At 35.5% G+C, this 18082-nt stretch overlaps 1 protein-coding gene across 1 annotated transcript in view; it reads left to right on the top strand.

The window, feature by feature from the left end:
• Positions 1-18082, top strand: part of SLC6A11 (solute carrier family 6 member 11) — a 170669-nt gene that overhangs the window by 18259 nt on the left and 134328 nt on the right. The window contains exon 4 of the mRNA XM_074198567.1: positions 620-710. Within this exon, the coding sequence (XP_074054668.1) occupies positions 620-710 (91 nt within the window). The remainder of the gene's footprint in view (positions 1-619; positions 711-18082) is intronic.

Here is an 18082-nt window from a genome sequence, read left to right as displayed (position 1 = left end):
TGGCTGATATTTGCTGTTCAGTCATTTCAATCATATACAACCCATTTGCAGTTTCCTTGGCAAAGGTGTTATTTATCATTTCCTTCTCCAGCTCATTTTACAGATCAGGAAACGGAGACAAACAAGGTTAAATGACTCACCCAGGGGGACTCATCTAGTAAATGTCTGAGAACATATTGAAAACTATGAAGATGAGTCTTCCTGATTCCAAGCTCAGTGCTCGATCCACTGCATTATCTACCTGTTCCCTATAAATGTTAGTTATTATTATAATTGTTATTGCTCTCTTGTGCTATTTGTCTGGTCCCTTTCTTAAACTTAAATGATTTGACTTAATATATACCTTGGATTCATTTACTTACTTGTGCACGTGCTGTACATAGAAGCTCCTTGAGGACAGGGACTGTTTTATTTCTGTCTTGCATCCCCAGTGCTTAGCATAATGCTTAGAAATTAGCTTAAATGGAAGGTCACAGTCTCCTTTGTGGTCAGATTGCTTAGAGTGAGGAGGTTGATAAAATGGTCCCGCTTTCTCCTTGACCCTCTTCCCCTGCCCTGGTGCCTTCCCCTCATTAAAAATGATATGCTTTAGGGCATCTCTATTTGGTTTCCATTGCAGATCGTTGTGTGGAGTTCCAGAAACTGAACATGAGTAACTGCAGCCAGGTGTCTCTCCAGAATGCCACCTCACCTGTCATGGAATTTTGGGAGTAAGTGTGACTGAGAACTCCCTTACCCCCTTCTACCCCAGGAATATTTCATTTCAGCATATTTGGAAAATTGCATAGCCAACTCAATTGAACATGTGGAGCTCATAGGAACCCCACTGCTTCTGGGGCACTTCAGGGCCAAAACCTTTCAGAGAGAATAACTATGGTTTACTGTTTATTGGGTTTTAACTGGAAGCTCAAGGTCACCAATGTTTGATCTATCTATCTGCCTGTCTCTCTGTTTGTTTGTCTGTCTGTCTTTCTGTCTGTCTGTTTGTTTATTCCTTCATTCATTCATGCATTCATTTATTTATTGGTTTTTGAAAGGCAATGAGGTTAAGTGACTTGCTCAAGTTTACTCAGCTAGGTAATTATTAAGTATCTGAGGCTGGATTGGCCTCAGGTCCTCCTGACTCCAGGGCTGGTGCCCCTCTTCTTATTCGTTGATAACCAGTATCATTGGGTGTTAAATCTAGAAGAATTTCAGTAAAACATTGAATATTCATCTTTAATAGAAAACAATATTTGAAACATGCTAATCATTGAGTATATTTATCCTTTAGAAGAGTCAAAAATGAAAACTTAGGTTTGGAATGAGAAGACCTGTGCTCAAATCTTGCCTCAGTGGCTCACTGTGAGGCCTTGTGCTAGTCACATTGCTTACCTGACACTCAGTTTCCCCATCTTAAAAAAATAATGATTGGGTTAGATAACTATAAGGTCCCCTCTAACACTAAAACTCTATGTACTCCTAAAAAAATAAAAAATAAAAAAAATAAAAACCCCTATGTACAAGTATCTCTAGAGAAGACTGAGGAGAGACATTATTGCTGATTTCAAATATTTGAATTCCATGCAGAAGATTGCCTAGATCAATTCAATCCAAGCAATTTGTATAAAGTACTGATTATGTACAATCATAATGATCTTAGTTAACATTTATATATGGTTTAAAGTTTGTAAAGTACACACTCTCATTGGTGAGGTTTGTAAAATACACACTCATTTGGTCCTCACAACAACCCTTTGTTGTAATCTATTGTTTTCTTTGTTTTACAGTTGAAGAAAACAGGATTACAGAGGCTAAGTGACTGGCTCAGTTGTTACATGACTAAGTATCTGAGGCAGGATTTGAATTCAGTTCTTGACTCCATGCTTAATGATCTATCTGCAATGCCACTTAGCTACCTCTACCAAGTCACTGTGGTAGGAATGCAAAAAGATGTGAAGGCAAAACAAAGAATCGTCTTCATCCTTAATAAATGCACATTTTGAGTGTATTTTTGATTGCACAGGCAGCTAGATGATACAGTAGATAAAAGTGCTGAACATCAGGAAGATGTGAGTTCAAATCCTGCCTCAGCCATATGATTGACCTTGGGCAAGTTACTTAACCTTTGTCTGCATCCTTTACCTCATCTGTAAAATGGGCACAATAATAATGCCTACTCTCCAGATGGATAGTGAGTATAAAATGAAATAATAATTGGAAAATTTTTTCACATCTTAAAGGGCTAAAGAAATATTAGTGGTTATTCTTGTTATTTATACCATTATTATCTCAAAGGTTACAAGGAGCCAATAGGTGATACATCACAAAGAGGCAGGTTTCAGTTGAAGATAAAGAAAAATTTTGTGGCAAGAACTACCAGAGTGATAGTAAGCATCTGTCACTGGAGATATTCAGAGGAAAGATAACATCTTGTTAGGGCTACCTCACTCCTGAAGATTACTCCAAATCCTTTGTCTACATATCTCCTGTGTGCTTTGCAACTAATAGCTGCTATTCTGATTATTTATATATTTTTCTTGCCCCCCCCAAAATAATATGTAGAGAAATTTGCCATACAATATAGTTATTATAAACAGAGATTGTTTCTTTTTTCTTCTTTAAATCCTTAGAGCCAAGCTCAGTTTACCCCTAGGTGTTTAATAAAAGTTTGAATTGAATTCACTGCTGTAACAGAGATCCTGAGACAATAGAGATCCTAAGTGTAGTGCAATAGTAACTAATTTTAGAGTCAGAGGTATTAGGTTTAAATCCAAGCAATACCATTTGGGCTTTAGGAAATTTATTTAACCTGTCTGGGGATCAGACGCTTCGTGAAACAGTTGAACTAGAATACTGTCAGATTCCCTTTCAGAATGAAGTCTCTGATCCCATTTGTAAGACTGAGTCTCTGAGGTCCCTTCTATTCATCAATACTGATTATTGAATGAAGACAGTTGACTGCTGATTCCTTTTGGTTAGGAAGCTAGAATTTGATTCTTTCTCCTGAAATGTCTGAATAATGATAATGAATGAATAATATAGCTATTATAAAGCATTTTGTGTCTGCCATACATTTTGTCAAACACTGGTGATAGAAGTACAAGAAAATAAGATAGTCCCTGCCCTCAAGGAGCTTACATTCCAGTGGGGAAAGACAACATATAAAGGGGAGTGGGAAAGGGTGGCAACTTATGCACAGAGGATGGTTAAAAATGACTGAAAGGGGATGTGGAAGCAAATTCCAGAAGTGAGAAGATGAAAGCTCACCTTTCAATGATAAGGGCAGAATTCAGGTTCCAATGACAAGGGGATGGCAAGGATGAGGAGGACAGCCAATGTAAAGAAAGCACAGTTTGATAGTGACCAGGAAAATGTAAAAGCTCATTTGTATGGCATCTGATGATTTACAAATTCTTAAGGTCCTCAGATCCATGGAAAATTTGATTTTTTAGATATTTTTATTATTCCCATTTCACAGAGGAGGAAATAGAACATGGGTGCATTAAATGACTTGTCCAAGGACACATGGTTGTAAGTATCAGATATGGGATTTCAGCCTAGGTCTCATGATTGTAAGTCAAGTTCTCTTCTGGATACATTCCTCTGCCCCTCAGCAAAGATGGGATATGGTAGAAAGAATATTGGACTTGGGAAGAGAAGCCCGAATTCAAATCCAGCTGTGCTACCATGGGAGTAGAGCCTCAGTTTTCTCATCTGCAAAAAGAGAGATAGATAGTTCCATAATAATAATTTTCATAATATCTACCCTGTTATGAAGTTCAAATAAAATAATATGTAGAAAACAGCTTTTAAATCCAAAATTGTTACCTAAGATCAGCTATCATTATTTTCTGAGATTAGGATTCCTTATCTCATCAAGGCTAGAAGTGAAGTAGCTACACACCAACCTGATACCAATACTCATAGATGGATGCATCTTTGACATATGCCATTAAGCAGCCTAGTGGCCCTCTGCTGAAAGGGGCTCACTATAATGGTGCCAGCCTTAAATATAAAATACCTAATCAGTTTTAGTTCTAGACTGACAACTCAAGCTTCAGCTTCCCTAGCAACAGGAATTAAAGATATGGGCTACCATACCCAGCTCAGTAATTATTTTGGAAATAGATTCATTTAAATCATAGGCATTAAATAAGAATATAAAGGTAGATTATATGAGAATATAAAAATGCTATCAGTTACATGAGGGCAATATCTTTCCCCTAGCAACTAGTAAAGTTCTTTGTATGTATTTAGTGCTAGCTGTTTGCTGAAATTAATTTTGTTTGGGGTATGGGTAAAGAGAGAAAACAGAGTGGCTTCTATGGGTGGGGTGGAGACAAGGCTTTAATTCTAGCTTATATATTCCAAACTAGTGAAAGTGGAATATATTGAGATGTGGTAATTTGCATGTGATATATCTCAAAGTAGGAGTTTGCCAGACCGCACATACCGCCAGCAACTTTAGCTCTATTCATAAATGGAGTGTTTGTTAATGCAAATTCAAAAGGAACACCTAGTAGCTAGGCCAAAGTTACCAGCAGGAGCATCCCTCATAGTCTTAGATATTCTCTAGTCCAAATCACTTTCCAGAGCCAGAATTCCCTTGACAACACCCTAATCAGCTCTTCTACTCATTTTCCCCAGTGATAGAACATCCAGAACCTTACAAAAATCCCATTCTTTTGTTGAGTAGTTCAGTTTATTATGAAGTTGTATCTCACAATCAGTTAATTGCTCAACCAATTAGCATTTACATAGTGCCTACTATGTGCCATGCACTGGAGATTCAGAGGCCAAAATGAAATGATTCCTGCCCACAAGGAGTTTACATTTTATCATGAGAGAAAATATGTGGGGGCAGCTAGGTAGTGCAGTGGATAGAGCACCAGCCCTGGAGTTAGGAGTCCCTGAGTTCAAATCCGACCTTGGACACTTAATAACTACCTAGCTGTGTGGCCTTGGGCAAGCCACTTAACCCCATTTGCCTTGCAAAAACCTACAAAAAGAGATAATATGTGCTTATAAGAGAATATATATATATATACATATATACATATATATATATATATGTCAAGTCTATGGGCATGGAACACTCCATATATTATCAGATAGGTTGGTTTTGCTGAACTGTCTTCTCTTTTTTTTCTTAAATGCAGTGTTCTCTATTAGGAGGATAGATAAGGATATATTTAAAATATAATTGTTATAAAATAAGATAGAAATAAAATTAATATTCAAAATAAGTATTTCGTTATCCAGTTCTTCAGTTGTGTCCAACTCTTTGTGTCTCCATAGACTATAGCACACCAGATCTACCCCTCCTACAACATCTCTCAAAGTCTATCCAAGCTCATGTTTGTTGCTTCTATGACGCTATCCATCTCATCCTCTGACGTGCCTTTTCCTTTTGCTCTATATTTCCAAATATCAGGGTCTTTTCCAATGAGTTCTGTTTTCTCCTTATGTGGTCCAAGTATTTAAGCTTGAACTTTAGTATTTGATCTCCCAGTGAATAGTGTAAATTAATTTAAGTGTTAACCAATTCGATCTCCTTGTTGTGCAAGGGACTCTCAAGAGTCTCCATCACTATAATTTGAAAGGATTTATTCTGTGGCAATTGGCTTTCCTTATCATCCATCTCTTAGCTTTGATTTTATGACCTTTGTCAATGAGGTGATATCTGCTTTTTAGCTGTCCAGATTTGCCATAGCTTTCCTTATTCTAAGGAGCAAGTGTCTTTTAATTTCATTTTTGCAATCACCATCCGCAGTGATCTTTTAATACAAGAATATAAAATCTAACACTGCTTCCATTTCTTCTCCCTCTATTTGCCAAGTGACCATTGTATTGGAACTATCATTGCCAAGATTTTAGTTTTTTTGATGTTAAGCTTCAAGTCAGCTTTTATACTGCCCTCTTTCATCCTCATCAAGAGGCTTCTCCATTATTCTTCACTTTCTTCCATCAGATTGGTATCATCTGCATATTTGAGATTGCTGATATTTTTCTTGGCAACCTTAATTCTGTTTTTTGATTCATGCAGCCTGATTTTTTACATTATATATATGTGTGTGTATATATATATATGGTGGCAATATATAACAATGTCATACTACTTTTCCATTCTTTGTTTTGTTTTTTTTTTGTTTTTTTTTTGCAAGGCAATGGAGTTAAGTGGCCTGCCCAAGGCCATACAACTAGGTAATTATTAAGTGTCTGAGGCCGGATTTGAACTCAGGTACTACTAACTCCAAGGCTGGTGCTCTATCCACTGTGCCAACCTAGGTGCCCTGGTCAAATTCATTTTAATATTTCTTAATAAGCAAGAATAACACTGACTTGAGAGATCCATTCTTAAACCAATCAGTTATTCCATGTTCATTTTTAATTGTTGCTTCTTGGTTTATATGCATGTTCCACAGAAGACAAGTAAGATAATCTTATGTCTTTGATGACTTGCCACATTTTGTTATGATCTATACAATGCAAGACTTTAGGGCGGCCAATAAAACAGAAGTAAATATTTTTCTTTAATTCTCTTGCTTTCTCCATAAACTAGCAAATGTTGCAGTTTTATCTCTTATTCTACTACCCCTTTAAAAACCAGTCATTCTGTCAATTCTAGGTTCACATATTATTTTTTTTAGGTTTTTGTAAGGCAAATGGGGTTAAGTGGCTTGCCCAAGGCCACACAGCTAGGTAATTATTAAGTGTCTGAGACTGGATTTGAACCCAGGTACTCCTGACTCCAAGGCTGGTGCTTTATCCACTGTGCCACCTAGCTGACCTGGTTCACATATTATTGAAACGTGTCTTGCAGAACCTTAAATATAACCTTGCCAGTGAGTGAAATGAATGCAATTATTTGGGTATTTCAACACTCTTTGGCATTGCCTTTCTTTAGGATTGGGACATAAATGGATGTTTTCCAATTCAGTAGCTATGTAGAATTTTCCAAATTTCTTGGCATTTTGAGTGCAACACTTTGACAGCATTATCTTTTGGGATTTTTAAATAGCTCAGTTGGAATTCTGTCATCTTCACTAGCCTTAATGTTAGCTGTACTTTCTAAGACTCCCCCCCCACCTTGACTTCACTCTCTAAGCTGTCTGGCCATCAATCAGTAACCATACCATTATGGTTATCTGTGATGATGAGATCTTTCTTACACAGTTTTTCTATATACCCTTGCCACCTCTTCTTAATCTACTTCTATTAAAGTCCCTTCCTTTTTTGTCTTTTTATCAAGTCCATTTTTGCATGAAACATTCTTTTAACATCTCTAATTTTCTTGAAGAGCTCTCTTAGTTTTCCCATTCCATTGTTTTCTTCTATTTCTTTACATCGTTCATTTAAGAAAACCTTCTTGTCTTTTCTTGCTGCTCTCTGTAATTATGTATTAAGTTGGGTCTAAGCTTCCCTTTCTCTTTTCCCTTCTTTCTTTAGTTACTTGGGTTTGTTTTATTTTGTTTGTTGGTTTGTTTGATTTTTTGTGAGGCAATCAGGGTTGTGACTTGACCAGGTTCACACAGCTAGTACATGTTAAATATCTGAGACTGAATTTGACCTTAGGTCCTCCTGACTCCAGAGTCAGCCCTCTATGCACTGTGCCATCTAGCTGACCCACTCAGTTACTTATAAAACCTCATCAGACTGCCATCTTGAGTTCTTCTCTTTTTTTGGCGGGGGGGGAATGCACTTTTTTCCTACCTCCTATACAACAGTGAGAACCTCTGTCCATGGGCACTCTGATCTACCAGATCTAATTCCCAAAATTATTCCTCACTTCTATTTTTTATATTCATAAATGATGTTATTTAATTCATGATTTTATGACCTTTTCCCTCTTCTTTCTTCAATTTAAATCTGAATTTTGCAATAAAAAGCTCATGAACTGAGCCAAAGTTAGCTCTAGGTCTTGTTTTAACTGGCTTATAGAATTTCTTCACCTTTGACTTCAACGTATAATTGATCTGATTTCTGTATTGACCATTTGCTGATGTCCATATGTAGAATTGTCTTTTGAGTTGTTGAAAAAGAGTGTTTGTTATGACCAATGAATTATTTTGACAAAACTCTATTAGTTTTTGCCCTACTTCATTTTGTACTTCAAGGCCAAGTCTGCCTATTATTCCAATTATCTTTTAATTTCCTATTTTATTATTCCAATTCCCCCTATGGTGAATGTGACATCTTGTTTTGGTACTATTTCTAGAAGATGTTGTAGGTCTTCAAAGGACTAATCAACTTTGGCCTCTAGCATCAGTGATTAGAGTCTGTTTGACCAATCTATCTTAACTTGGTTCATGGAGTTTACATTACAGAGTTCTATGCAATATAGATCTTTACAACACTGGACTTACCTTTCGACACCTGACACATTCACAGCTGAACTTCCTTTAAGCTCTGCTCCAGTCACTTCATACTTGTAATTGTCCTTGGTTCTTCCCCAGTACCATGTTGGACACCTATGTTACATTTTTTAAAATTATAATGCTTTCTATGGGAATTTCTTGGTAAAGATATTGTAGTGGGTTGCCATTTTCTTCTCTGGTAGATCTCCTTTTGTTAGACCTTTCCACTATGACCTGTCTGTTTCGGGTAACTTCAATTGGCATAATTCATAGTTTCATTGAGCTACACAAGACTCTCTACCATGACAGTGAGGCAAGAAGCAAAAAATGTGTGTGTGTGTGTGTGTGTGTGTGTGTGTGTATGTATCTGTGTATCAAGATATATACAAAAGAAACAAAGTAATTTAGCAAGGAGAAGATACTGGCAAATGAAGGATCGGGTAACACTTCATGAAGAAGGTAGCTCTGTAGTTGAGGTTTTTTTTTTTGCAAGGAAAATTGGGTTAAGTGGCTTGCCCAAAGCCACACAGCTAGCTAATTATTAAGCGTCTGAGACCAGATTTGAACCCAGGTACTCCTGACTCCTGGGCCGGTGCTTTATCTACTGCACCACCTAGCTGCCCCTGTAGTTGAGTTTTGAAGGAAACTAGATATTCAAAAATGTAGAGCTGAGGAAGAAGTGTAATCTAGGTATGTAGGAATAGCCATTGTGAAAATGGGGAGAGGGGAGATGGAATCTTATCTTTGGGGAGATGGAATCTTATCTTTTGAAACTTTTACCCATTGTTCCTCAGTAAAAATTCCTTCGTAAAGCTATGAAAATTTTCTCTTCTTCTTCCATACAATAATCCCTCAGATTTTTGAAAAACAATGATAAAATCAGTTCTATGTCTTCTCTTCAACCTATTCTCATGTCACAGGGAATCCCTAATTTCTTGACATTCCTGGTTGCTTTTTGCTATTTAGGGATCATATTTTGGGATCATAGCTAGACCTAGAAAGGAACTCAAGCTATTTGGTTCAACCAAGACCCAGAGAAGTTGATTGATTTGTTCAACCATTCTGGTAGTAAACATGAGGTATGATTTGAGTCAGTTCTTCTGATACCAAAACCCATCTTTTTCCCCTATTTTTCTACTGCCCAGGAGGCATCCCTTCCAGGTCTTATACTTTAAAAGCTCTCTTCCTCCCAGAAGCCATGCCTGATTTCCTCAGTAGGTTAAGGTTATTCATTTTTCACTTTTCATACCCTAGTACAAATCTCAGTATCTAGATTACTCACCTCCCTTGAGTGCTTTTCTGGGTCAAATATTCTTTGATGATCTTCCCTCATATATGCTGGGTGAACTATGCAAAGTTCTTGGGGAGGGTAAAACCTAATTGATGCTCTCTCAGAACCCCAAAATTAATGTAATTGTTTGCAATAAAAGGGAATGAAAGATTGGTTAGAACTCTAGTCATTAAGAATATATGACAATAAATAATAAGATGAGGGCTTGACCCAGATTTTCCTTTGCTTAACTGAAAATTTATTTGTTTTTGGCTAGGCGATGGGGTTATGTGACTTGCCCAAGATCACACAGCTAGGTAATTATTAAGTGTCTGAGGCCACATTTGAACTCAGGTCCTCCTGATTCCAGGGATAGTGCTCTATCCACTGTGCCACCTAGTTTCCCCTGCTTAACTGAAAATAAAAGAGCATTGTTCAGGTAATGAGTGCCAGATGTGCCAGAGGTAGTATGTCCTTTACCAGCATCTGCTTACATTACAGTGTGATCAAAATAACCATTATAGCAGTTCTCACATTCAAAATCTTGTATTCCTAGACGGGGATCACAGTATTTTTCTTCAAAGTTTATCTCTTCACAAATTTGAACATTTTGTCAATTCAAAACAGGTCTTTTCTTGACCTGTATGAATTCCTTTCTTTTTCTGGTTTGATTTCATTGATACATTTGTTTCATGGGTTTTCTTCGTGAGGAAAAAAAGGACTAACCTTAGTTCAAGTCACTACCATTTATAATTGTATGAATTAGAACCAGTCATTGAACTTGACCTCAGTAAATATATCACCTTTTGCAAGAAACTTCTTCCAGTCCTCCTTCATTTTAGTCTTCTCTTTGAGTCTATGCCCAATTTATCCTCTATATATCTTCTTCATACATATTCTATCAGTTCTTGAGAGTGGGGAATATATTTTTCTCTTTATTTGAAACTATGCTGTTTGACCTAGGCCTAGCACATTCATGTCACTTAATAAGTATTAATCAACTTGACAACCTCCATGTGTTTCAGTTTTCTCATATGTATATTGGACTGCCCACCTGAAAAGGCTTATGGGAGAACATAAGAATTTATGGGATGCAGAGACTTAATCTGGATCAGCACAAACAGTACCTAGGGCAAGTATGACAAGATGTATCACCTTATCAATTTTTTTAAGCTGGATCCTTTGCTCTAAGACCTGAGTCTCTGGGACAGGTCAAGGCTGCTACAGGAGATGATGTCACCTTGGAGAGAAGATAATATAAGCAAAGAGGGAGGATCTTATGTGAAGGAGGGAGGAAGCAGATTATTTAGGAACTTCCTATTTTAATTAATTTTTTTGATAGTTTTTAGACCTGTTTCTTGAAATCTTGTTTCAAATTCATTCAGTACTTTCCAAATTCAGCAGCCTGAGGCAAAGCATGAAGCTCAGTGTTGTAGTTTTATATTACTATAGTAGCCCAATGTAAATGTGAATTATTATTTTTTTATTGTAAACCCTCCAATGGCAGGAATCTCTCTCTCTCTCTGTCTCTCTCTCTCTCTCTCTCTCTCTCTCTCTCTCTCTCTCTGTGTTTATATCTCTCATCATTGAACCATTTATTTTATTTCATCCCTCAATGCTTTGGATAATGAAGAAATCTATATAGAGTTCAAAATTTTAGTCACCGTTCTTCCTAATAATTATGTTTCATAGAGTTTTTAAAGTAACTTGTTTCTTGCTTTCATTAATATCTTCCCATGATGCTTGATCCGTGATTCTTAAAGCCTCTTCCAGAAGTGCACATGCTTTATCAGGTCTTTTTTTTGGAAATAGTATTTTATTTTCTCCAATTTCAAGTAAAGTAAGTTTTCTACTTTCCTTTTTATAAGATTGAGTTCCAATTTTTTCTCCCTCCTTCCCTCCTCTCTCCCCTCCCCAAGACAACAAGAAATTTAATATAGATCATACATAGTCAGTCATGGAAACATACTTCCACATTAGTCATTAGAAGAAAAAGAACAAAAGGGAAAAGATACAAAAAGTAAAAATGATATGCTTTGATCTGCATTCACACTCCATAATTCTTTCTCTGAATTTGAATGGTATTTTTCATCATGAGTTTTTTCAAATTGTCTTGGATCATTATATTTACAAAGCATAGAGCTTTGTAAAATGTTATTGTTACTGTTGCTGTGTACAATGTTCTCCTAGTACTGCTCACTTCACCTAGCATCAATTCATGTAAGTCTTTCCAGGTTTTTTCCTGAAATTTTTCCTGCTCATCATTTCTTTTAACACAATAATAATCCATTACATTCAAATACCACAACTTTTTCAGTCATTTCTTAATTGATGGACATCTTCTCAATTTCCAATTCTTTGTCACCACAAAAAGAGCTGCTATAAATATTTTTGTACCTGTAGGTCTTTTCCCCTTTTTATGATCTCTTTGGGATACAGATCTAATAGTGGTATTGCTGAATCAAAAGAAATGCACAATTTGATTGATTTTTCAGCAACGTTCCAAATTACTATCCAGAATGGTTGGTTTGTCAGGTCTTAAAGTGGATGAAATTCTGAGTAAAGTTGAGCAGGGGACTTTGTATTATTGGCTCTGACTTCATGACTATCACCTGAGGAAGAGCCTGGCTAAATTCAGAGAGGCTCATTCCTAGAGGCAAAAGATATTTGGGGAAAGCAAAGTAAGTCAAAAGCTATGTCTATTAAGGTGTGGCAGGATCAAGATTTGTGATGGTTGAGGGAACACTTATACCCCTAAAATCTTGGATATTTGAAGTGCTAACAAGTGTTTCTAAATATTAATATTTTTACTGTGGGAATTGAGGAGAGGGAGGGGGATAAGTGTGCTTGGTCTTACGATTGAATAGTGTAAAATCAATGCAAATTAGCAACTCAAATGGAATAAAATATGAGAACACTTAGAAGGTAAATGGCTTTCTAATGGTCACACAACTGAGAGTGGAGCTGGGACTTGAATCTAGGTCTCCTGTCTCCTTTCCATTTTGTTTTATGCTTTATATTGAGATTTACAATCTTTCAGTCCTTAGGGATTTTCTTGGCAAAGATACTACAGTGGTTTGTCATTTCCTTCTCCAGATCATTTTACAGATCAGGAACTGAGTGACTTCCTAGGTTCACACAGCTAGTAAGTGTCTGATCAGATTTGAACTCATGAAAATGAATCTCACTGATGCCAAGTCCAGCACTCTATCCACTGTGCCACCTAGCTGCCTCTGTTTTATATCATATACCACATCTCTAAGTAACACAAAAGTCTTTTTTTAATATTGATCTTCTAACACATAAGGGAAACTGTGATCTGTTGAACAGTGAAATAAATTTCTGGAACTCATTGTCTATAAGGTGACTTATGGAGACATTCTTGACTGTACTTCAATAATACAATGAATCTATGATCCTAACCATTTGAAAGTTCCTTTTAGCAATTAAGGTTTCATGCCATCCATGCCTAGCCATCCAGAATAACTCAACTAGGTTCTTCCCTCACTTTGATTCACATTGTTCTGGTATCATCTCTCATAGTTTCTTGACTTTGTGAAGATAGTAATTAATCATGTACAGCGTTCATACTTCTAGTTACATGACAACTTTTTTTCAAATGTTTTCCATTATATTTTCTTTGATGGTATTTTTACACTATTTTCTTTTATAATTCCTTATTTATGGTATTAGTCTGCTCATCTCCACCATACTCCTTTATTGCTCTCTGAGAAATACTTATGATTCCTGTTAGACAATAACAATGGAAAATATTGGCAATAAAAAAGTTGGATCTCTGTTTCAGGGAGAAGCATGAAATCACTAAAAGAACTTTGAAATTTCCAAAAGACAATCCAAGCTCCTCTTTCTTTCTTCAGTTTTGACTCAACTCATTGTTCATTTGAAGTGTCTTTCTAAGCTACATAAATATATGAACAAGCTCAATAGGTTGTCCAACTTACTAAATGTCATGATCTATCCATTAGACATTTTTCATCCACTTTTTTTCCTTAAATGGATAGTCAAGTCAACTCCTTTTTTTACATGATTATAGCTTTCAGTCTTTCAGAAGAATACAAGTCATTCACCATCTATATTGAATATTTCTTTGACTTGAATTCCATGTGGGATCTTTTCCATGATGGTGATAAACAATTTCAGAAAAATACTCCTTGTTTTAGATCTCATTTGTTTTCTTTTCTTTTTTAGGTTTTTGCAAGGCAGTGGGGTTAAGTGGCTTGCCCAAGGCCACATAGCTAGGTAATTATTAGGTGACAGGTCAGATTTGAATTCAGGTCCTCCTGACTCCAGGGCTGGTACCATATTCAATGAGCCACCTAGCTGCCCCAAGATCTCATTTGTTTTTAATTACCACAGAGGCTCATTGAACAAAGTTATATGTACTAAGCATTTATCATATAAGGAATTATGTAAAATTTTGGCATATTCATAAGAGACAACCTAAAGGAGAATTTTTAAGATAATGTTCTGCTCTAGCAAATTAATGACATTTTATGACCATCAAACTATCAACAAAGTGGATCAGTCAAGTATATATATTGAGCTTTTGCTAGGTACCAGGCACAATGCTAATTTCTGGGAATACAAAGAAAGGTACAAATTATAGTTTTTCTGTCTTTCAGACAAATGTGTATTAATAAAATTGAGGTTTACAATGAAATATTACTTTCCAATTTACCTATTCTGTTTTAAGATGTTCACCACTGAATGAATAAATTATTTTCAAATAATTCATAAAAATAGAAAAATGGAAAGTTGTGGCCTTAGATATAGTCTCTTGGTTGCATCTTTTGGTATGAATAATGTCTGAGATTTTTTTCCCCATCCCCTCAATTTTAGTATCTTTGCCTCCTTTAGATCAAATGAGATTATATTTGTAAAGCATTTAGCACAGTGACTGGCTTGTAATAGGTCCTTATAAATGATAATTATTGTTATCATTACATTTTGAGAATATATCTTCTCAATCCCTCCCATATTATGTAGACATATGGACCTTTGCTTTATATATGTTTGGTCTAATCTAAATGTTTGTCATATTTTTGTTTCATGCCATTTTTTCTTCTTCTCTAAGCACATCCAGGATGACAATGTTAAATCAACATGTGGTGATTTCACTGTCCTTGATGATGAAAATAATTTTTTATTAAAATCTCTGGAGGTCTTTTTCTATCTTTTATCTACTTGTTATCTTCATTCCTATTTCATCCATTAATAGTCTTGTAATGACTTTACTTGAGTCTCTTAGCAAGTTTTATTTAAAGTGATTTCCCTTCACTGATTGCTATTTTATGAAGAAATACTGTTCATAATTTTCTACTGTTCTTCTCTGTAAGTGTTTAAAAATAAGTTCTTGCCATAATTCTATTCTTGGTTGGTAGATCAGTTACTTGCTTATTAAGATAATTCTCTTTCTCACTATTTCTTGTGACAATTGATTCACCTCACTTATCTATCCATACAAAATGCTGTCACTAACAAAGTCCTTTCCTGAATCTACTTCCCATTTTTATGTCAATAATATTGAAATGGACTAGAATAAAATTGCATTAATGACACAGTAAAGCTTTTTATTCTTTCTTCTAGTTTTGTGTTAACTTTTAATCTTTGTTCTAACAAATTCGTTATCTGACTATAAGCAAAAGTTTGATTCAAGGAGTCTTAAATTGATGACAGGCTGTTTCACAACTATGGAAAATATCTAATCAATTTCATTTTGTGTTGTTATTTTATGCTCATTATGTCCAATAGTATCTAAGTTTTTTTTCAAATATGGTGGTCCTGATGGATGTGTGTGATGCTTCTGAGTAGTCTATAAGTATTCAGCCTTTTTTATTCCTTATTTCCTGAATCATATTTTCTAACATATTTTTGCCATCCTAACCTTTGCCTTGAAATCAGAGTCTCAAAACATATATTTATTTATTTATTTGGGGGTCTTATAAAGATCTTTATTGAATCGTGCTGCCACTTTATTCTTAGAATCTATGTTAGTGTGTTCTCTGTGATTATTTTCATGGTGGTCTTTATGTACATCCTTATCAAAAGCAATGTGATATGAGATGACCAAATGCTCCAAGAAAGGTTTGTTTTTGCTTCTGAACATACAATAAAACTAAATTTTCCAATACTTTCATTTGCCTGCTAAGGAAAATATGTGAACCAGCCTTCCATTTATCTTCTAATTCTTTTTGTCTTTTTGTTTCATTTTTAGTAAAACATTCAAGGTTGATAGAATTACTTCCAGTAGTGTTTGCACCATAGTAATTAATTCTCATATACATATATAAATAGATAAGTTGGCATACACAGATGGTCTAAAATTCATATAATTCCTAGGACTCTGCCTCTTTTTTGCCACTTTGCCACATCACTGCAGTGAATGGGTTACTCATTTTACCTCTTAAAGCTTCTGCAAGTTGTGTAACAACTAGGCCCCTATTAATGCAAATAATGAATTTCCCCTGTACCACATGCATTTAAATTCACACTATTAAAAGTTATGATTATATAAAACATGATCATTAGTTCTAGCTCAGTGGAAATATGCAATGTGTACTGGAATAATGGGACCGTTTCAAGGAATTCAATTTTCTCACTAATTGGGACTTAGCTGTTACATTTGTTTCATGGGATTGCTGCAAAAGGTTTTGTAAACTTTAAGATACTAGAGAAAATGTATTATTATTATTATTATTATTATTTGAAAACTTTCTTTTTGTAAAGCTACAGCAGGATTTAAATGATCCAGGGAAGCAAAGTTGCTTAGACTTTGCTCCAGAAGTTGATGTCATTTATTAATGTGCTGCCTCATTACTATGGCAACAGGGTCAGGTTTTGTGTACTTTTGGTCAAAGTTATCTTTTTTCTTTTCTTTTTTTTTTTGCAAGGCAAATGGGGTTAAGTGGCTTGCCTAAGGCCACACAGCTAGGTAATTACTAAGTGTCTGAGACCGGATTTGAACCCAGGTACTCCTGACTCCAGGGCCGGTGCTCTATCCACTGCGCCACCTAGTTGCCCCCCAAAGTTATCTTTAAAACCCCATACATTGTGGAAGTGGGGAGGGAAAAACTGAAATCATAGGGCCTCAGAACCTAATCTAGGTGAAATATCAGGCCTTTTTCTAACAGTCTAATTGACTGTGTAATGTCATCATGGCTACTGCAACTTTCTTGATGCAAGAAAAGTCAATGAATGAATCAATTAATTAACACATGTTTTTTTAAAAAAGAGCTTACTATGTTCCATAAACAAAAATAATTCATGGATTCATTTATATTCCATTCTAATGAGGGAAATAATAACCATATAGAAATATATTAAATACTAAATTTTGAAATAGAAATTGATAAGTTGAAAGTAATTTTAAAGGGTAAGATAGTAGCATGTGGAAAGAAGGGAAAAAGCCTCTTGCAGAAGGTAGTGTTTGAGTACAGGCTTAAATGAAGCCAGGGATTCTAAGAAGTAGAGGTTGGGAAGGACATTCTTAATATAGAGGACAATAAATGTAAAGACGTGAAAATGTGTGAGGAATAGCAAGTAGGCTCATATGATGGTTCATAGAGTATATGAGAGAAAGTAAAATGGAAGAAGAATGGAAATCTAGAAAGTGACCAAGTTGTGAAAGATTTAAATCCAGAGGAGTTTGTATTTGATCTTAGAGGTGATAGTGAGTCACTGGATTTTATTGAGCATGGGGATACTGTGGTTAGGTCCATTTTTTTTAAGATTTCCCCTAATTTTATTTTTAAAATTTTAGTTGACATATTTTGTATTTATATTATAAACATGTAGAGATTATTCCCACTTCATGAGAGATCTCCATAACAAAATAAAAACAATAAAGCAGTAAAACAATGATCTTATCCACAAGTGAATTTCAACATTTTGTATCTTTAGCAACCCCTCCCCCACCTGCATACATGCACACAGACACATATACATGTCCATTTTTTTAAAACTTAAATTTATGTTTTCTTCCTCTTATGCCATTGGGGAAAATACATTTATTAAAGGAAGGATGCATAGCTAAGCAAAATAAATTCCCTCTAGGGTTGTGTGGAAATATACACATGTTTTATTCTTTATCCCCAATCCATTACCTCTCTACAAGGAATAGCATGTTTCATCATTGATTCTCTGGAATCCTGAGTAATCATTATATTGATCATAGTTCTTGCAGTAGAATCACGCCCACATTTAAGGGTAATCGTGTTGGTAACTGTGACAGGTGAACTGGAGTAAAGGTTAACCTTGAGGCAGTGGGACCCATTAGAAAGCTATTGTAAAAATCCAGGGAAAATAAGAGGTCATATAACAATTGTATTCTGGTGATGACTTTTATCTCTGACAAATTCCTTCTTTGCATTATGCTTTGATTTCCTTATCTACAAGATGATGGTTTTGTTCAATTCAACTGAACAAGTAATTACCAGGTACCCCCTATGTGATA

This window comes from Macrotis lagotis, chromosome 8, assembly GCF_037893015.1.
Source record: "Macrotis lagotis isolate mMagLag1 chromosome 8, bilby.v1.9.chrom.fasta, whole genome shotgun sequence".
In the NCBI taxonomy this organism is placed as follows: domain Eukaryota; kingdom Metazoa; phylum Chordata; class Mammalia; order Peramelemorphia; family Peramelidae; genus Macrotis; species Macrotis lagotis.
Note: the sequence above shows the minus strand (reverse complement) of the source record. Positions and strands in the feature narration are given on the sequence as shown.